General features: G+C 41.4%; 2 protein-coding genes across 2 annotated transcripts; one reads left to right on the top strand and one right to left on the bottom strand.

Annotated features, from left to right (window-relative positions):
- The first annotated feature begins 148 nt into the window (after positions 1 to 148).
- Positions 149 to 4,005, top strand: NDUFA1 (NADH:ubiquinone oxidoreductase subunit A1). Its single transcript, XM_054996419.1, has 3 exons — positions 149 to 394; positions 2,750 to 2,839; positions 3,923 to 4,005. The coding sequence occupies exons 1-3, from the start codon at positions 293 to 295 to the stop codon at positions 3,941 to 3,943; spliced, it is 213 nt and encodes a 70-aa protein (XP_054852394.1). The 5' UTR covers positions 149 to 292; the 3' UTR covers positions 3,944 to 4,005.
- A 1,519-nt stretch (positions 4,006 to 5,524) lies between these two features.
- On the bottom strand, positions 5,525 to 12,741 carry LOC129341058 (putative defense protein 3). Its single transcript, XM_054995967.1, has 5 exons — positions 12,534 to 12,741; positions 9,464 to 9,576; positions 7,496 to 7,611; positions 6,689 to 6,753; positions 5,525 to 5,613 (listed from the first exon to the last, which is right to left on the bottom strand). The coding sequence occupies exons 1-5, from the start codon at positions 12,739 to 12,741 to the stop codon at positions 5,525 to 5,527; spliced, it is 591 nt and encodes a 196-aa protein (XP_054851942.1).
- Between the last annotated feature and the right edge of the window lie 4,614 nt (positions 12,742 to 17,355).

Below are 17,355 nucleotides of genomic sequence, written 5' to 3'. Positions count from 1 at the left end.
GCGCCAGCCTTTCCTAGATGTAACCGACGTGCTTATTTCGCTTTTAATGCCAAAAAAGAAAGAAAGAAATAGAACAGGAGATGGAAAACTATATATTTAGATGTCTTTTTAAAATCTCTCCGGTGTTTATTTCCTTGTCTCTATAACAACAGCGGACGACAGCGACAGTGCTGCACACGGCGCGTTCAGGAAAAGGACGGCATCCGTTCGCGCATGCGCAATGATTCCTGTGCCTCTTGGGTGAAGGAAAGGAGGTGGTGGTGGGTTGCGAGAGTCCGTCGGTAACGTCAGGATGTGGTACGAGATCCTGCCTTCCCTGGCTGTCATGTATGTGTGTTTGACTATTCCTGGTCTCTCCACCCTGTGGATCCAGAGATACACGAACGGGGGAAAGGTGAGCGTGTGTCTGTGTATTAGGCCGTGAAGAGGTCTGGCAGAGAGGTTGAGAGGGCTTTTATTTTATTTATTATTTATTTTATTATTTTATTTCATTTATATCCCATTCTTCTCCACAATGGGGGACCCAAAGCGGCTTGCATCGTTCTTCTTTCCTCCATTTTTTCCTCACAACAAACTCTTGTGAGGTAAGTTATCTTGAGTAGGCCAAGGTCACTCAGCAAACTTCTGTGGCAGAGTGAGAATTTGAACCTGGATTTCCCAGATCCTAGTTTCACATTAACTACTACACCACACTTTTACTCACTGCCTGAGTCTTAGCTTTTCTGTCTAGTACATTTTCATCCTATCCTTTCTCCAGTGAGACTGGGGCAACATGCATTGTTTCCCTCCCCCCATTTTATCCTTACAACAACACTGTGAGGTAGGCTTATTTGAGATTGTATGTGACTGGCTCTAGATCACCCAGTGAGATTTGTGGGGAAAATGGGGATTTGAACCTGGATTTCCAAGACACTAGTTTGACAATCTAATGACCCACTATACTATTCCTCTTTAAAAATCTCTTTTTATCGTAAGGTTTTCATCTCATTTTGTAGCATTTCTATGACAATTATAACATGACTATGTAATACAACAATGTACATGAAGAAATGGTTAGAGGAACAAAATAGGACAGGGTTCATATCTTTTATGAAGTTTACTGGGTAGCAATGGGTTCGTCATTCCCTTTCTAAGCCTGTGGTAGCTCACAAGGTTGTTGTGAGGCTAAAACCAGGGTGGAGGCAATTCATGTGTGCAGCTATGAGCTCCTTGGAGGAAAGGCATAATTAGAACTGGATAAATAGACTGAACAGGTCTGGGTTTCAATTCTACTCACCTGCTCTAGATTGTTTATTTTATTTATTTTACTTCATTTATAACCTGTCTTTCTCCCCAATGGGGGTTGAAAGTGGCTTACATCATTCACCTTTCCTCCAATGTATCTTCACATCAACCCTGTGAAGTGGGTTAGGCTGAGTGTGTGTCTGGCCCAAGGTCACCCAGAGAGTTTCCTTAGCAGAGTGGGGATTCAAACCTAGTTCTCCAGATGCTAGTCTGACACTCTCACCACTACACCAAACGAGTGGATGTTGTTGAGCTAGTCACAGGGTTGATAATTTGGGGACAAGAAGGCCTGCATACATTACCCTGAGTTCCTGGACAGAAATGTATGGTAAAAACATAATAAGTGAAATCACAATAGTAAAAGCTATTTCAGGACTACGTGGAGATTCTACCCAGGTCCCTGCAAGTTCTACAGCCCAGTTGTAGCATTCTCTCCTTTACACAACTGTGTAAAAAATGAGAAAACATCCAGTGATGTTCCAGAACCCATACTAGCCATCTAAAATGACTCAGACACATTTTTAGGGGGAGGAAAAGGTTGCTCTTCCAATATACCAACAAAAAAGTACCCAGGTATGAAGGGGAATATAATAGAAGTGGAATAATAACTGTATTTATATAATACTCTTCTAGGCAGATTAGTTCCCCACTCAGAGAGTGGTGAACGAAGTCAGTATTAGCCCCACAATACAGCTGGGGATCTGGGGCTAAGAGGAGTGTCTTACCCAAGGCCACCTACTGATCACATGGCAGTAGTGAGATTCAAACCGGCAGACTGCTGATTCGCATCCCAGCCACTTAACCGCTATGCTCCAGCAAATCCAACTGACACCCACACAATATAAAAATGAAAATGTAATAAGAATGCACAATAGAAAAATATCACATATATTCAATGTCAGTTACTCATGATGTGTTCATATGAAAACAAAACATCAAATAATATAAACACAATAGCAAAACATCTTGAATCTCTCTTACTTTCATTACAAAATAATGAGACAGAAAAAATAGAGGAATATGTTCTGGATCAGAGGAAGATGTTACATTGAAATGTCCTGCTAGCAGATGTCATTCCATTTTTTATTCCATTTTGTATTCCATGCTTTGCTATGCTTACTGTTTATGGTCTTATTATTGATGCCATTGTGGCTATATTCTTTGATGTATTGTTTTCATATGGATACATTTGAGCAGCTGACATTAAATAAGTAATTTTTTCTATCGGGTACACATTTTTACCATCTTCTCTGTTGAATTACATCTCTACCAAAGAACTGAACTGTGTCAATGTTAGACTCTAAAGTCCAGTAACTTGGTTCCAGAAAAATCTTTGCACCAACATCACTTGCACTGAATTCTTTTTGATGTCAGCTTTGCTTTGCGCCCGGTCTTTTTAGTTACAGTTGTATCATTTCTCTTTCTTCTTCCCTGTGTACTGTCTGATGTGTTTCTGTGCGCTTAGGAGAAGAGGATTGCTCGGAACCCCTATCAGTGGTACCTGATGGAAAGGGACAGGCGTGTTTCCCAAACCAATCGCTACTATGAATCAAAGGTGAGTTTTGAACAGATCTCTTGATACAAAGTAGACTAGAGGCAAAACTAAGATACCATCTGCCTGGTGACATCTGGGCTGGGTTCTGCCTGCCTCTTTACATCGTTCACAGCCATATGTCTCAAGGAGAAAGCAGAGTAGGGTGTGGCCTGAACATTTTGGAGCAGAAAATAAATTACAAATAAAATAACAATGCTGAGGGCTGGATAAAGGATTGTTGTAGAAATTCTGAACGCTGATATTATTTATAATAGGAGATTGGCTTATTTGGGAATTTTGACTTTTTGGGAGGAGAGGAGGTTTCTCTTTCTCATGTTCTTGAAGTCCACTTCTTGCTCTTTCTTCCTGCTTCCTTTACTTTTGTGTAGTAATGCCACCTGAATTTCTTGAGCATGCAGCTAACAGACCTGTGTTCCTTATTAGCCTGACTGCAGCCACATATGTTTAATTACTACTTTTTAATTATTACTTTTTTTAAAAATTATCACCGGAGCAGAACCACACTCCTTTGAAAATTTGTTCATGGTCATCTTTCCTGCAAGATGGATGAGTATCCAGCGTACTGAAGTAGAGAATTCAGCTAACAATTTTCTAGATGCTAATAGCTTGGTCTTTGCACTGTGTAGTCTTGGATATAAAATGACTTCACAAAATTTCAACAAAATCCATTACAATGATTTTTAACCCTCTTGTGCCGAATTTTGTTGCTTTGGTATGGGATGACTGCTGAAGAATTGTCTATCCAGCCTGTAGCTTGCAAGTCTCTGTGTGACATCTGAGCAGTGGGGCCTGTGGCAACTAGAATAGCTGTTATAGCTCAGCTCTAACGTTGCAAAAGAACTTTCCTACCTGAAGCTGCACCCAAGAAGTTCTGGTGGTAGGTACTTACACCAGAAGAGGATGATGATTTTCATTGACTCCTCCCTTCTCATGGGAGCTCTGCTTGCACTGCATAGGATTCAAGCCTTTACTTAGTAAAAATAATTAGAGTGCCACCTTGAAAAGGGACTTGTGAACTCTTGGACAGCATCAATGTTAGATGTGGCTGAAGCCTTTAACTTGGTCTACTTTTGTATTTTTCAGGGCTTGGAGAACATTGACTAAGCCAATGGAGTGATAAATTCTACTGAAACCAGACTAGTATCAATAAACTCGTATTTGTCAAAGTGTGTCTCATATTAAATATAGACTTGAGAATGGGGGACAGAGGACATAACTCCTAAGAAGTAAAGTGAAACATCTTAAATTTAACCTCCAGTTTTGTTAATATACGGTCCATTGCTTTCTGCCCCTACTTCTGCCTTGCTTGTCTCACTGAGTGCTGCAGAGACTTTTGACCAACTACTGCCTTTTATATTAAAAAAAAAAGAAAATGCTATTTTTTCCCTGTCCTTTGTCTCAGCAGCTTGAAACACTGTTGCATCCAGTACTATCTAAACAAGCCCAGCTGGTTCTGTTTTACAATTCCAGTCGTTTCATGTCATGATGGCAAAGCCCAAAGTCTTAAATTTATGTGGTTCACAACATATGTATCTATTTAAAAAGCTAGTGATCCTAAAACAAATCTTCAGTCTATTAAAACAGTAGCAGCAAGGATAAAAGTGAGAAAAACCAACCATTAAAAACAGGAGTGGAGGAACAATCAATAATATGATTTAACCTAAGTAAAAGCTGGCTGAAATAAATTTTCCAAAAGTCTTAGTCCATCTCTGGCAGGCAAAATTCAAGTCCAGTAGTTTCTAAAGACCCAGAATTTTCAAGGGCATGAGTTTTCATGAGTCAAATCTTACTTTGTCGAATATATACTCATTTGTATCTGATAAAGATAGCTTTGATTCACTAATGCTTTATATACTGGAAATATTTGTTGGTCTTTAGGGTGCTACTGAACTGGAATTTTGTTCTACTGCTACAGACTAACAACAGCTTCCTACCTTAAACCCCCTGGCAGGCAGTAAGCAAAGGTGCCAGTGATAGGAGGGGCATTCCATAGCTGGTATGCCACTGCTGAGAAGACCTTCTGTTTGTGACAGCTCATCTTACCTCTGAACAGGTGGAGTTGTATGCAAAAGTTTGGCTTGCACAAATGAACACAGTGTCCAGGAGGGAGGGAGAAAGTAAGGATCCAAAGCACTGAAAGTAACTTCCATTTAAGATAGTTCTTCATGGAAATTTATGGTAGCTTATGCATCAGATGTGTTAACATTTCACGTCTACTTCATATGCTCAAATAACCTTTCCTATAATACGAAGACTGTTTTTTTAGTCTTGATCCTTAACGGTTCCATTATCTTGAGGTAACATTGCAATATTAAGCTTGACTAACATTCATTCAGTAGTTTAAAAACATGAGTACAAGAACATGACTACAAGAAATATGAAAAGTTCTATACCAATTTAGATGACATGCAAACTCAGTGATATGATTAATTTGTACTTTGAAAATCTGTAGTGGCCATCCCAGCAATGGAATCATATTTTTATTAAGTACAAAATATCCTATCTTCTCTCATTCTAAGGGCTAGAAAAGTAGCCCTATAGTCTTAAGAAACAGAAAATCTATATAAAGGTGCCTGTTAGAACATCACACATCTTAGGGAAGAACTGAAAAGAGGAATTTTCTGGTATTTAAAAAGATTATTTGATTCATTTGCATCTACTAACTAGCCCTCCTTGTACTGGTTTTTAAATGTATTCAAACAAAACCAGTAGCAGAGGAGCTGTAGCAGACAGTGTTCTGGTCAGTGTCTCGGCTCCACATGAAGCTTTGGGATCTGTAATTTAGAAAGAAAATTAGATTAAAATCTTTCTTCAGACCTAGTGGGGGCTAAAGTTGAAACTATATAAAATTGGAGGTTTGGTTTTGTCTATCACCTTCACTCAAGGGCATTAAAAATTGTCTTTCTGGATCAGACTAAAGGTCACCACCCTCTTTCCAATGCCAAGCAACTGCACAGAAGCAATGTATGAAGGTGATTTCCTTCCCTTGTCCTAACTGTCTGCTACTCTGATACTTTGTGCATACCGTCTTTCCTTCCCAATGGTAATACAAAGTGGCTTACAACATTTTCACCTCCAATTTATCCTCACCACATCCTTGGGAGGCAGGTTAGGCTGACAGTGTGGGACTGACCCAAGGCAAATTGGGGATTTGAAATGGGATTCTCAGATCCTAGTTTGTCACTCTAACCACTATACCACAGTAACTCTACATCATGCTAGCTCATATATGGTCACTCCCCCCCCCCTGAGTTTTATCCTCACCTCTGTGAGTAAGCTAGGCCGTGAAAGAGTGGCTGGTCCAACATCACCCAGTGAGATCCCATGTGAAAATGAGTCTTGTCACTCCTGGTTTCACACTCCCAACAGGTTAACCACATGCTAGTGCCCATCTCTGCTTCTTTTGGTAGCAGTTACCAGCCATGTAGGCTTTTACAGCTGCCTTAAATAAATGCCGTTAGCCATAATGCATTACAAGAGCTGCATTATTCCAAATTGCTAGATTCTGGGGTCAAATAACAGTAAATGGCTGTCATAATTGTGTCATGTTTTGAGGCTACTTTTGGAAACAGAATGCTGGGTAGATGAATCTTCATGTTAGCCCACAAGCCATTCTTTGAATGTACCAAAACACACTAGCAGAAATTCCAAGAGTCACTAATTAAACTGAAACCCTTCTCTTGATTCCAAGTAGAAGGATCAGATCTGCAATGAGAAATGCTATCTTGCTCCCCCAGATACTGTAGATGTGTTTACCCTGCGTAAAATGTACTCTCTCTATGCAGAATGTGCTGTTTTAGGGGAAGCGTTTGGTTATTTTTAGAACAGTGACTCCCGTGAATTACTTACTTTTCCAGATCACTTTGGACTTAATGTTGGTCCAGTAGATTTCATGAGACTGGGCAACTGTTGCTCTGATATAGAAGGGGTAGAAAGACACTGTTTACAATACACACTGAGAGAGAGACCTTTGCAGTCTGCTATGATAGAGGTTTACAGAATTACCCAAGAGGTGGAGAAAATGGACAGAGATAATACTAGAACTCAGGTACACCCAGGTAAGTTGATGGGCAATACAATAGATCAAAGGCAGACAAAAGGATGTTCTCTTTCACTCAAGTAATTGTGAAATGCACTGCATATTGATGGTCAGTAGCATCATTGATTTAAAAGGGAATTAGACAGTCGTTGAAGATAGGTCCATCAATGACCTATCAATGATCCTGATGACTAAAGGAAACCTCCACCTCCATAAGCAGTAAACCTCTCAGTATCTGCTAGGAGGCAATACCAACAGAGGCTTTTGTCTCTATGCCTTGTTTGCGGCTCTCCAGGGCAACACTGGCCTCTGTTTCAAACAGGATGATGGACTCAACGGACCACAAGTCTGAGCCACCAGTGCTCTTCTTATTTGTACGGGGAAGGGACTGTTTACAACTGCTTTGATGCAGTTTCTGAGAATTCTTTATTCTTAAAAAAAACCCTCTACATCCCAGAAGAATTAAATTATTGTAAAGTGAACAGTGAGAAAGGAGCTTGTGTTAATTGCTTGGTGTCCTTTATGCGCTCTTAAAGAACCTTCTGCTTCTACAAGAGATAGAGCTGAAATACATTTAAAGAAAGGCAGCAGTATTTTAAAGAATGCATGAAACTTACAGGAATGTAACCACTGGGGGGCAGCCAGAATTAGGTGGGAGCCATGTATAAGTCGTCTGTCTTGTTTTTAAATTGGTGTTGGAATGAGTCACTGCTCCATGTGGGTTTCCAGAACACTGCAAAGGGAATCCATGCATATAATTTTTCTCAAAGTGTCCAATATTTTAAACAGGATTAAGAACCAACATCTCAATGGCTACCGAGTGCCAAACAATGCTTTGAGGTTTAACCTGCACCCCTGCTCTGATTCTACATTCTGACTTGGAACAATTTTGGAAAGACTTGGGGCAGTTCCTCTATTTTAGTGAAAGAACAAAGAAAGAATGTTATGGACTGAATATAGCTTACCAGAGAATGTGCTGTAAAATGATACCATGCCAGCAATAAAATTAAGTTAATTGCCTGATTGCATCCCTCAAAGGATGTGTGGCGGATCAGACCTTAACACCATGGCTTGAAGAACCTGCTTTCTACTCTTTTGTGTTTTTAAATTCTGTAACACACAGCCTGATAAAAGGTTCTGGTGATCTCGACAGCTTGCACAATGTTTTGCGTCAATTTGGTTGGTCCTAATCAAAAGCATTACATGGATTTTGTTCTTGTTTTTGGATTTTGCATGGTCCATTATGGCTGTACAACTTTTTTCTCATTTTACAGGCCATTCTGCACATAATATTGGCATTCTGTCATCTGATCTCCCATGTGTAAGTTTTCACAAAAGGCCATGGAGAAGGTCGATATGGATTAAGTCTTGGGGAAAGGGGGCTAGCTTTCCCTTCCTGTCTACCATTTCCATAACTGAAAATGCCCCTTTCCCAGTGCTATTAGGGAAATAAGATGAGCCTAATATGTTTACTTGTCTTTCCCCCTCTGTCAGGAGTCAAAGCAGCCCAGAGGAAGTATTTTCAACTGGGGAAACAACAGGGTTAAACTTCCTTCCCCAATATTGCTGCAGCCTGATCCCTACAGGGTCTGTTCCTCTCTCACCCTGCAGCTGCCTTTTGCACCTAAATTACACATGGCATAATCTCATCACAAGTCCCCAACATCAAGCCCTTGGATGAACCTCAAAGTAGGATCCCAGCCTGTAATATTTAAATAATTACAGGGAGGTTTGGTTCCTTCTGCTGCATTTATTTACTTACTTCATTTATACCCTGCCTTTCTCCCCAATGGAGAACCAAAGTGGCTTATATCGCTCTCCTCTATTTTATCCTCACAACAACCCTGAGAGGTAGGTAGGCTGAGAGTGTGTGACTGGCTGAAGGTCACCTAGCAAGCTTCATGGCAGAGTGGGGATTCAAACCTGGATCTCCCATATCCTAGTCTGATCCTCGTAACTACTACACTACACTGACTTTTTTGAGTGACCAATGTATAGGAGTGACCAAGAGCCTTGTACCTGCTAATTCCAAATGTAATTGGAATGCAATAGTGTTGTGTTCTCTACTTACATTAATAAACTGTGTGAAATGATTTTAGCACAGCCCTTTGGCCTGAACATGTTGTCATTCTCAGACTATCCCCCAGAGTATGGCTGCAGGGGTCCAGTCTCATTTGTCAGTGTAAAAGTAATCTGTTTAGGCTAGTACAGAACATCAATAAGGAAGTGGCTGAAAATGGTACACTTCCCACATTCTGCTTCCCAAAGAGAGACAGTACCAGTAAGAACTTTACATTAATTCAGCCCCTGGGACCCAGCAAATAGTCTGAAAACACCAGATACTACAAATGTACTGAAATTAAGCAGGTGTGGACTAAGTCAGAAGTTGTGAAGAAAGGACACCGGGGGTGTCATGTAAGAGCCAGATGATATAAGAATATTTTGTAAGGAAAGCACGGGTGGTACAACAAGTGAATACCAAACAGAATACATTATTTTAGAATTGTTCAGTTCAATCAGTAAACTTTCTGCTCAAATTCTGGGACCTCTGGGCTAGAAAAGAAGAATTGCTTTGTGTCTCTTACCTGTAAGAGTTTTGTATTGTTGGGTGGATTCTTCCAAAAGCCCAGTGCAGTGGTGGAGCCAAATGAACGAGCCTCTAACAACAATCCTCTGTATGCAGGCCCAAGAATCTGAACTGGAGAGAGGAAAGGGGGTTAGAACCTGTCAAACATCTGCATGGACAAGTGACAGTGGTGTTGCCCAAATTAGAGGTCTCCTAAATTAGTTGGGGGAAGCAGCATTAAGGAGGCAAGTGGGGTAACTAGGAATCTCCACCATGGAGGTCTCCTAAATTAGTTGGGGGAAGTAGCATTAAGGAGGCAAGATGGGGTAACTAGGAATCTCCACCGATGGTTATGGGAATTATTCCCTTAGAGAACTCTCAAATAAATCAGGTAGATGTTCAACTGGAAAGGTTTTTTTCTTAAAGAGAGCTAAAAGGCAAATTACACATATATACACATATTAGCACACACATAAGGCTAACTAGGAATATGAGGGTGGAAAGTGGGAGAAAGCCATTTCAGGGAGAGTGATAATTACTGTCTTGAAGATAGGACAGGTCGGAGGAGAGAGCACCAAAAAAAGACTAGCATTTCATGGCAAGAAGAGGCCAAAACAAATTTGGGGACGTTATGGACAGGTCCAGAAGACATACACAGAGTACATGGCTGGGAGGCCAGTTATAAGGTGAAATGTTCCCTGGGGAAAACTGATGTCCTTTCCTCAAACACAGTCTTAACGGCTGTCCCCGGAGGTGGACAATAAGTTGGAACAGGTTTGATAGTTTCTATCTGTGATAGACTATAGGTGAAAATATTGCATGATCATCTGAAAAGCACCAGATGGGAAAGCTAGCAGGTTTGCTGAATAGCTTTGATTAGGATAGACGGGTGAGGGGAAGTGTAGCAGGGCATTGATGGAATTAGACAAAGATTTTCCTAGGAAACTTCATTATCTCTGCATCTGTCCGGGACGTGGAGGGGCTGTCAGTCAGTCAACTGCCTCTCACTCATACTCTGGTAGTTTTCCAGGCTCCCACCCAGTTGGCATTCGCTTTGCCTTGAGCCAGGCAGTGCCTTGGACTTGGCACAGAAGGAAGGAATTTATGATATTCCATCCATAAACTTCCCTCTCAGCACGAAGGGGGTCTAACTGTTAACAGTGGGGAGGAGATTTACCAGCATTTCAGGGGGCATTTCAGGCTGCAGTGGGAGGTGGAACAGTGAGGAAGTCATTATCTATGGGCAGAGATTCTACTACCCACAGGAAATTTTGATGGGATCCAAGCAAGGATCACATGGTCTTGACAAACTACCAGAGGTTGGGTTCACATATAGAAGGGACAATGAGGTAGCAAAGAGGGTGGTGGAATGGATTATACCACTTCAAAGGGCAGATAGAGGATCACATTTCAGAATCTTCCCCCATGTTTAAAAACTCCTTGCAAATAGAGAACTATCACAGCAAACAAAGAGGGGGTAAAAAGCCTTTCCTTTCCTTAGGAACATTCAAAGCTAGAATCCCCCAGGCTGTAGTCCAAAGTGGCACAATCTATTTTACCTTCTCAACCTTCTTAGAATGTCATTCTACCACCTCATTCTCCTGCATGTGTGAACTAGGTTTGAGTTTCAAGCATAAGAAAACACTGTCTTCTGTCTTAATATCCAAACACACCAGTTTGTCAAACAGTATTCTAGGAAACCCTGAGGTTTCTTTCAAGGCATACCATGAGTTTTACAATTAAAAAGAATCTTTCCAGGAAGACTGCTTGGTCACCAGCACCAAATTCAGACTACTGTACTTCACCTCCTTCCATCTGGACTGGTCAGGGCACTAAAATTATCCTTGGGGCTGGATCTACCCAGCTTTGCAGCTGTTGAAAAAGGAATGGAGGTCCACTTTGACCACCACAAAAGCTATGTTGGGGGTTGCTTTTGCACCAACAAAAATCTATTATGGTGGCTACAGTAAGGAGGGGAACTGAGTGTGTCTAACCCTAGAGGGCTTTCTTTGTGTGCCTCACCATCTGACATAGGCTGTAGGAGAGCAAGCCTTCTCCACAGTGCCAGTCAAGTTCTGGCATTGCCTCCCAAGGGAGGTTCACCTCAACCTATTCTACCTGGCATTTTATCATACATCAACCCACCCCTTTCTCAAGGGTTCTTGACAGACTTGGTCTTACACAGGGCTTTTTTTCTGGGAAAAGAGGTGGTGGAACTCAGTGGTGGAACTCAGGACTGCACAATGACGTCACTTTGGGTCAGCTGGAACGAGGGGGTAGTTTTTTAAAGTTTAAATTGCCTTTGGCGAAAATGGTCACATGGCCGGTGGCCCCGCCCCCTGATCTCCAGACAGAGGGGAGTTTAGATTGCCCTCCACGCTGCTGCGCGGAGGGCAATCTAAACTCCCCTCTGTCTGGAGATCAGGGGGCGGGGCCACCGGCCATGTGACCATTTTCAAGAGGTGCCAGAACTCCGTTCTACCGCGTTCCTGCTGAAAAAAAGCCCTGGTCTTACATTGGATTGGTCTCTTTTTAAAATTATGATGTTTTTTAATTATTCTGATAACAGAAAAAATAGAGGCTAGTGGCTTTGTTAAATTATAACTCTGGGTTTTTTGGTTTATAGATAGCTGTAACTTGCCTGAAGGTCCAATCAGTCTTCCCTTTCAGTGCGCAACTATCAGGGGAGTACTGTCCCCCAAGAAAAGCATTTCAGGGGTATTAGGTTTTGGTATGATGGAGGCGATGAGGAAATCCTGCTCAGCTGACAGAAATCTCTTCCCTCAGTTAATATTTTCTGCAGGATCCAGGCCATCATTTTGTAATATCTGTTCTTTACCAACATATTGAGAAGGGCATGTATGCACCCAGACATTCAGCAGCACTAATCTGGAAAAACAGCAGTGCTTTCCTCCCTTCAGGCTTCCAACCTAATAGCCACCAGTCATCAAAAGCCAGAACAGAAACATTTTCCAACCTTTCGCACCTATCCACTAAAGAGAACAAAAAAGCAACAGCCTCACTTGATCACCCCAATATTATAGCCTTAAAGCAAAAGATTTCAACATAAACAAGAAAGAGGCACTTACTGTTAATTGGTTGCCCATTTAGGAAAGATGGTGAGTTAACCAGAAATTCATAGGGAGCCAGCGTTTGTTGGGGCTGGACCCCAGTGTGCATGGGTAACATATTCTCACAGGCTGAGGCAGGAGCTCCTGTCGGAAAGGCACTGCAAAGACTGAACATGGTCCAAAGGATTTGGAAGCCAAAGAAGAGGGAGAGATTCCAGTGAGCCATAGCCAAGGAGAAAAGGAGTTATTTGTTATTCCTGCCTCTCCTTGGACTCAATAAAGAACTCTCTGAGGCTTGAGGGGAAAATCTTTAAAATGAAAGGGAGGGCTCTGCTGAGTCATCGAACCATAACAATTTCATTTTCTGCCCATTTTGGATGCAAAAACCTTTTTGCTCACATGTCCCTTCTTTTTACTCGGAACTAGGTTTCCTCTCAGGGAAAAATTATGAGATGGGCTTAGAAATTTGCATGGTTAAAGATTGCTTCGTGCTTTCCCCCCTTGAAAGGATACCAATTTACCTCCATTAAAAAGGACTTCTGTGTCAGAAAAAAAACCATGAGGTTTTCTGATGTCTGTACATAATGTACCAATGGTTTAAAAAATAAAACCCATTTCACATGATTGTAGTGTTTATACATTCAAAATCTGCTAAGGCACCCAGAGAATATCTCAGTATTCCAATATATAATTGACAAGTTTTAGGATCAAATTAAATAATATGATTCATATATAACATTTTATAAATAATCATCATATTGAACATTTAGATAACACTAGGTGTTCAGGGAACTTAAGAGCCCCGTGGCGCAGAGTGGTAAGCTGCAGTATTGCAGTCTAACCTCTGCTCACGATCGGAGTTCGATCCTGGTGGAAGCCGGGTTCAGGTAGCCGGCTCAAGGTTGACTCAGCCTTCCATCCTTCCGAGGTTGGTGAAATGAGTACCCAGTTTCCTGGGGGTAAAGTGTAGATGACTGGAGAAGGCAATGGCAAAATCACCCCATAAAAAGTCTGCCAAGAAGACGTCATGATGCAACGTCCCTCCATGGGTCATTAATGACTCGGTGCTTACCTTTACCTCCAGGAACTTATGCACCAGTTCATATTTTATGTCCCCTTTTTGACCTAATAGGTCCACAATGCAGTTGACAAACACTATTTAAAAAATAATATTATAGCTCAAACAATCAAAACTAAAAAATCAAAATGACTGATAAAACAATTAAACAAAACCCAGACACATATAGACACTTTGCTTAACAAAACAGTTTGAAGCAATTCCATAAGCCTGCCAAACAGGCCTCCTATCAGGAGGGTGACACATGCTTTAGTGCTGTTACTGAAAAGGTCCGTATTAAGTCATTCTTACACCAACCCTGTAAGGAAGGTGAGTTTATGGTTGCACTGAAATTTGAACCCAGGATTTCTTGGCTCCAGACTTAGAATTCTAGTCACTCTGCTGCACCAGCTGTCCATGATATTTAGTCTATTGCTCCAAAGCAATATACTTGTTTTAAAGTTGCATTTCCCTGCTCCTCCTTTAAATTGTTTTCAAGTCAACAAGGTATTATTAGTATGAGAAATATGTGGTTGTTGAACCAGAGAGATCAAGGGTTTGCAGAAGAGGGGAGGGTAATCCATAAGCGTGGTACATTTCTGTAATTCCTGGACATTGCCTTGAGAAAATTAAACTATTTCTTCAAAGACCCCATGTCATTGGCTGCTCTGGCAAACTTCAAGGTCATCTGAATTTGAAGTTAAAGAAGAATAAATGCACAATTGTTCTCACTGGGATCTTAGGTGATAATGATTATAAAAAAAACAACCCAGTCTCATATGTCTCGCCCCAAGAACTGCTTTCATACATTTTGTGCTGTTGTAGAAATGAATAAAATAGCAAACTGCAAAGGTTGATAAGGCATGCTAACCCATGACAAACTCCTCACACTTCCTCTTTGAGTTTGTCTTTTTTCAGGGAGTGAGATCACACTGTCTCCATAAAGTACACCAGCCTCTTGAAGTGGGAAATCTAGCACCTCTCTGCAAAGGAAGCGAGTCTGAGCTTGGGAATCAATTAAAACTGAAACCCGGTTTTCCTGTCACAAGCAGAAGAAATTAAAAGAAATGAGGGTGTTTTTACAAGTGTTTCAATTAAAAACCATGGAAAGCAGGGATCAGACAGTTGTGGCAATTATTTCACAAAGTTCTGAGACATACTTTTTTTTAAAGTTAAAATTGGAAGCAGATTTAATTGACAGGATTTTTTTTTAATGCAAACAAATGATGCTAACCTACCAGGGAGCCTAGCCCCATATGTTTGCATGATTCACTTATTGGGAGAAGAAAGCCTAGCACAATTACTCCTGTAGAGTTGCAAGCAACACAAATAGCAATGTGGCATTGGGGTTCCATGACAGGGTATCACAACTTGGGGGGAGTGGTCCTCCTAGATAGGAGATACAGGCTGTAGTTGTGATGCAAGGGATGGTAGGTTTAAATCTCTCTACTCCACAGTTTCCCTAATTAAAAATGCATGTTAGCCCTTCTAGGAAAAAGACAGTAGTACCCATATTGTATTTGTCTTCTTTCCCTACTGAGAAGTGGCTGGTCAGGGAGTAAAACAGTTTTAAAATGAATTTATGCATAAGACTATCATAACAGCAGGTGACCTTTACACATTTATCAGGATCATTTTGGGTCTGATTTAAAAGTCATGCTGGCCCATGGGACTTTTCACTCAGTGTCTTGTTCAACCTGGCTGCTACCTGAGCAAAGCAGCAGTGTGTTTATAGTATGTGGTCCGCACAGGAAAGGCCCATGGCCCAGGTGGGTGTTGTGCTGGAGTTTTAATTAGCTGCTTTGCACCGGTAGCAGCTGAGTAAGTGCAAATTTGCATGAGTGAGTTCTTTGCCCTCTCTGGCCACACATTGAAATCGGGCCTCAATCATCACAAAGCAGTGAGGAAGTTTTAGAGTTGGTGCAAGTTTTAGAGTTTGTGGTGCAAATCGCGCCACAAACGAGTCATGATGGGAAATTGCGCCAGGAAGACGCTCTCATCCTGGGAGTTTTGCGCGATTTTGCGCGGCCAGTAAGACATGTGAAAACAGCCATTAATTTTAGTGTAAGCATTTTTTAGTCAAAACCCACTTTGACAGATACCATAACTTGGTGGTTTGGGCCACAACAAATTAACACCCCTCTCTGAGGTTTATTACTGGTAACTTACTTCTGCTTTTGAATTTTTTTTCATATGATCAATAAAGTGAAAGTCCTTATTTCCCATCTTTCTGTTCCGCAACACTGCCTAGCCAACATTTAGTGATTAACAGAGGGCAAAAATCCTTCTGCACCACTCCCAAATGGAAAATAACAGTGTTGGCAGTGATCTTTTGGCCTCTCAACTGCTCAATGGCAACATTTCATGCACAACACAAATGGTTCTTCAGCTGCATGTTTCTTTGAAGCAAGACGGAATGCCTGCACAGCAACGCTGTCATTCTATTGGCTGAACTGGTGTTGCCTGGGTGACAACTGTGACCAAACACTTATCACAGAAGCCTGCAAGCTGGCTGTTCGATAAGCCCAGGGAAACAGCTTCCCCAGGGGAAATAAAACAGATCCCATCACAAGAGAAAAGAACCTGCAAGGCGCTTTCAGACAGGTAATTAAATGTCCCCAAGTCACTTTGGAGAGAAGAAGTGCTTTGATCAGTCCAATGCCTAGTGAAGCAATAATATTCACCTTGTGTCAGAGACTGTATCTTGCATCATGAGCACTTGCAGTGGAGTGTCCAAGAAATGAAGGGTCAAAATAATGCAAAGGAAGAGGATAATCAATGTTAATAATCTCTTTTTGCAAATGATGTTTTTGAATGCTAGGCAGTTTGAGAGTCTGTGCTTAAAAATCTAATGTTTGACTGCAAACATGACATGGTTTAGTGCTTGTCCAGGAACCAGGACTGGCTGCAGTTCCATGTTGAGTGTACTTAGTGCAAACCTAGGATTATGCTGAGCCATTCCTCTTTGCAATTACAATCTTCGTATCTGCCAACAGGATGAACCAAGGCCTACTTCACAAAAGCCTGTCTCCTTTTTGTTTCAGCTTACGGAGTGCCTCTCAACATTAACCTTAGATAGATACACCAATGAAAATTCACTTGATAATTCTCATATATATTGCTTATAGTTCATGCAGTTATAGTTATCTAACAATTCTATTCTTTTTATACTTTTTGTTCTACTTTTGGGTTGGTTAACACCAACATGGTTCTATCCTAGGGTTGCTGTATACTCATTGGGGCCAGAGATCTCCTACATTCCAATGAGCATTGCCTACTGGCACTCCAGGAGACCAGAGGCAAGGTGGGGATGTTTTGGGGAGTGGTCATTGGCGATGGGGTGACAGCAATTCCAGGAAAAAACAGAGTTTCTGGTGATTCCTAGAGAGGACCAACGTCCCTTCTGGGCTTCATCAACATTGACACCACAACATCAGTAACACCCCCTGGTCCCTGCTCCCCCAATCTCCAGCTGATTGCCAGGCCAAACTGGCAACCCTAGCACCCCCAAAGTAAAGGTACAGACTGTCTGCATCCTCCTCCGTCTCCTAGCCTCTCTTTGTTCACTTTACTAAGATTTTATAGACAGTTCAAGTATCTTTAATTTTGTGCATGTACTAACTTTCACTTACCATATTTGTCTGATTTTGCATATACCCTTTGCATATCTCTTTCTCATTTTACCATTCTTCAAAATTAGCAAGGTATAAAGAGAAAGTTGGTTGCTTTAGTAATCTCTGGATTAGACTGCTGCAATTTGCTGTATGTGGGGCTATCCTTGAA

This window comes from Eublepharis macularius, chromosome 13, assembly GCF_028583425.1.
Source record: "Eublepharis macularius isolate TG4126 chromosome 13, MPM_Emac_v1.0, whole genome shotgun sequence".
Lineage (NCBI taxonomy): Eukaryota > Metazoa > Chordata > Lepidosauria > Squamata > Eublepharidae > Eublepharis > Eublepharis macularius.
Note: the sequence above shows the minus strand (reverse complement) of the source record. Positions and strands in the feature narration are given on the sequence as shown.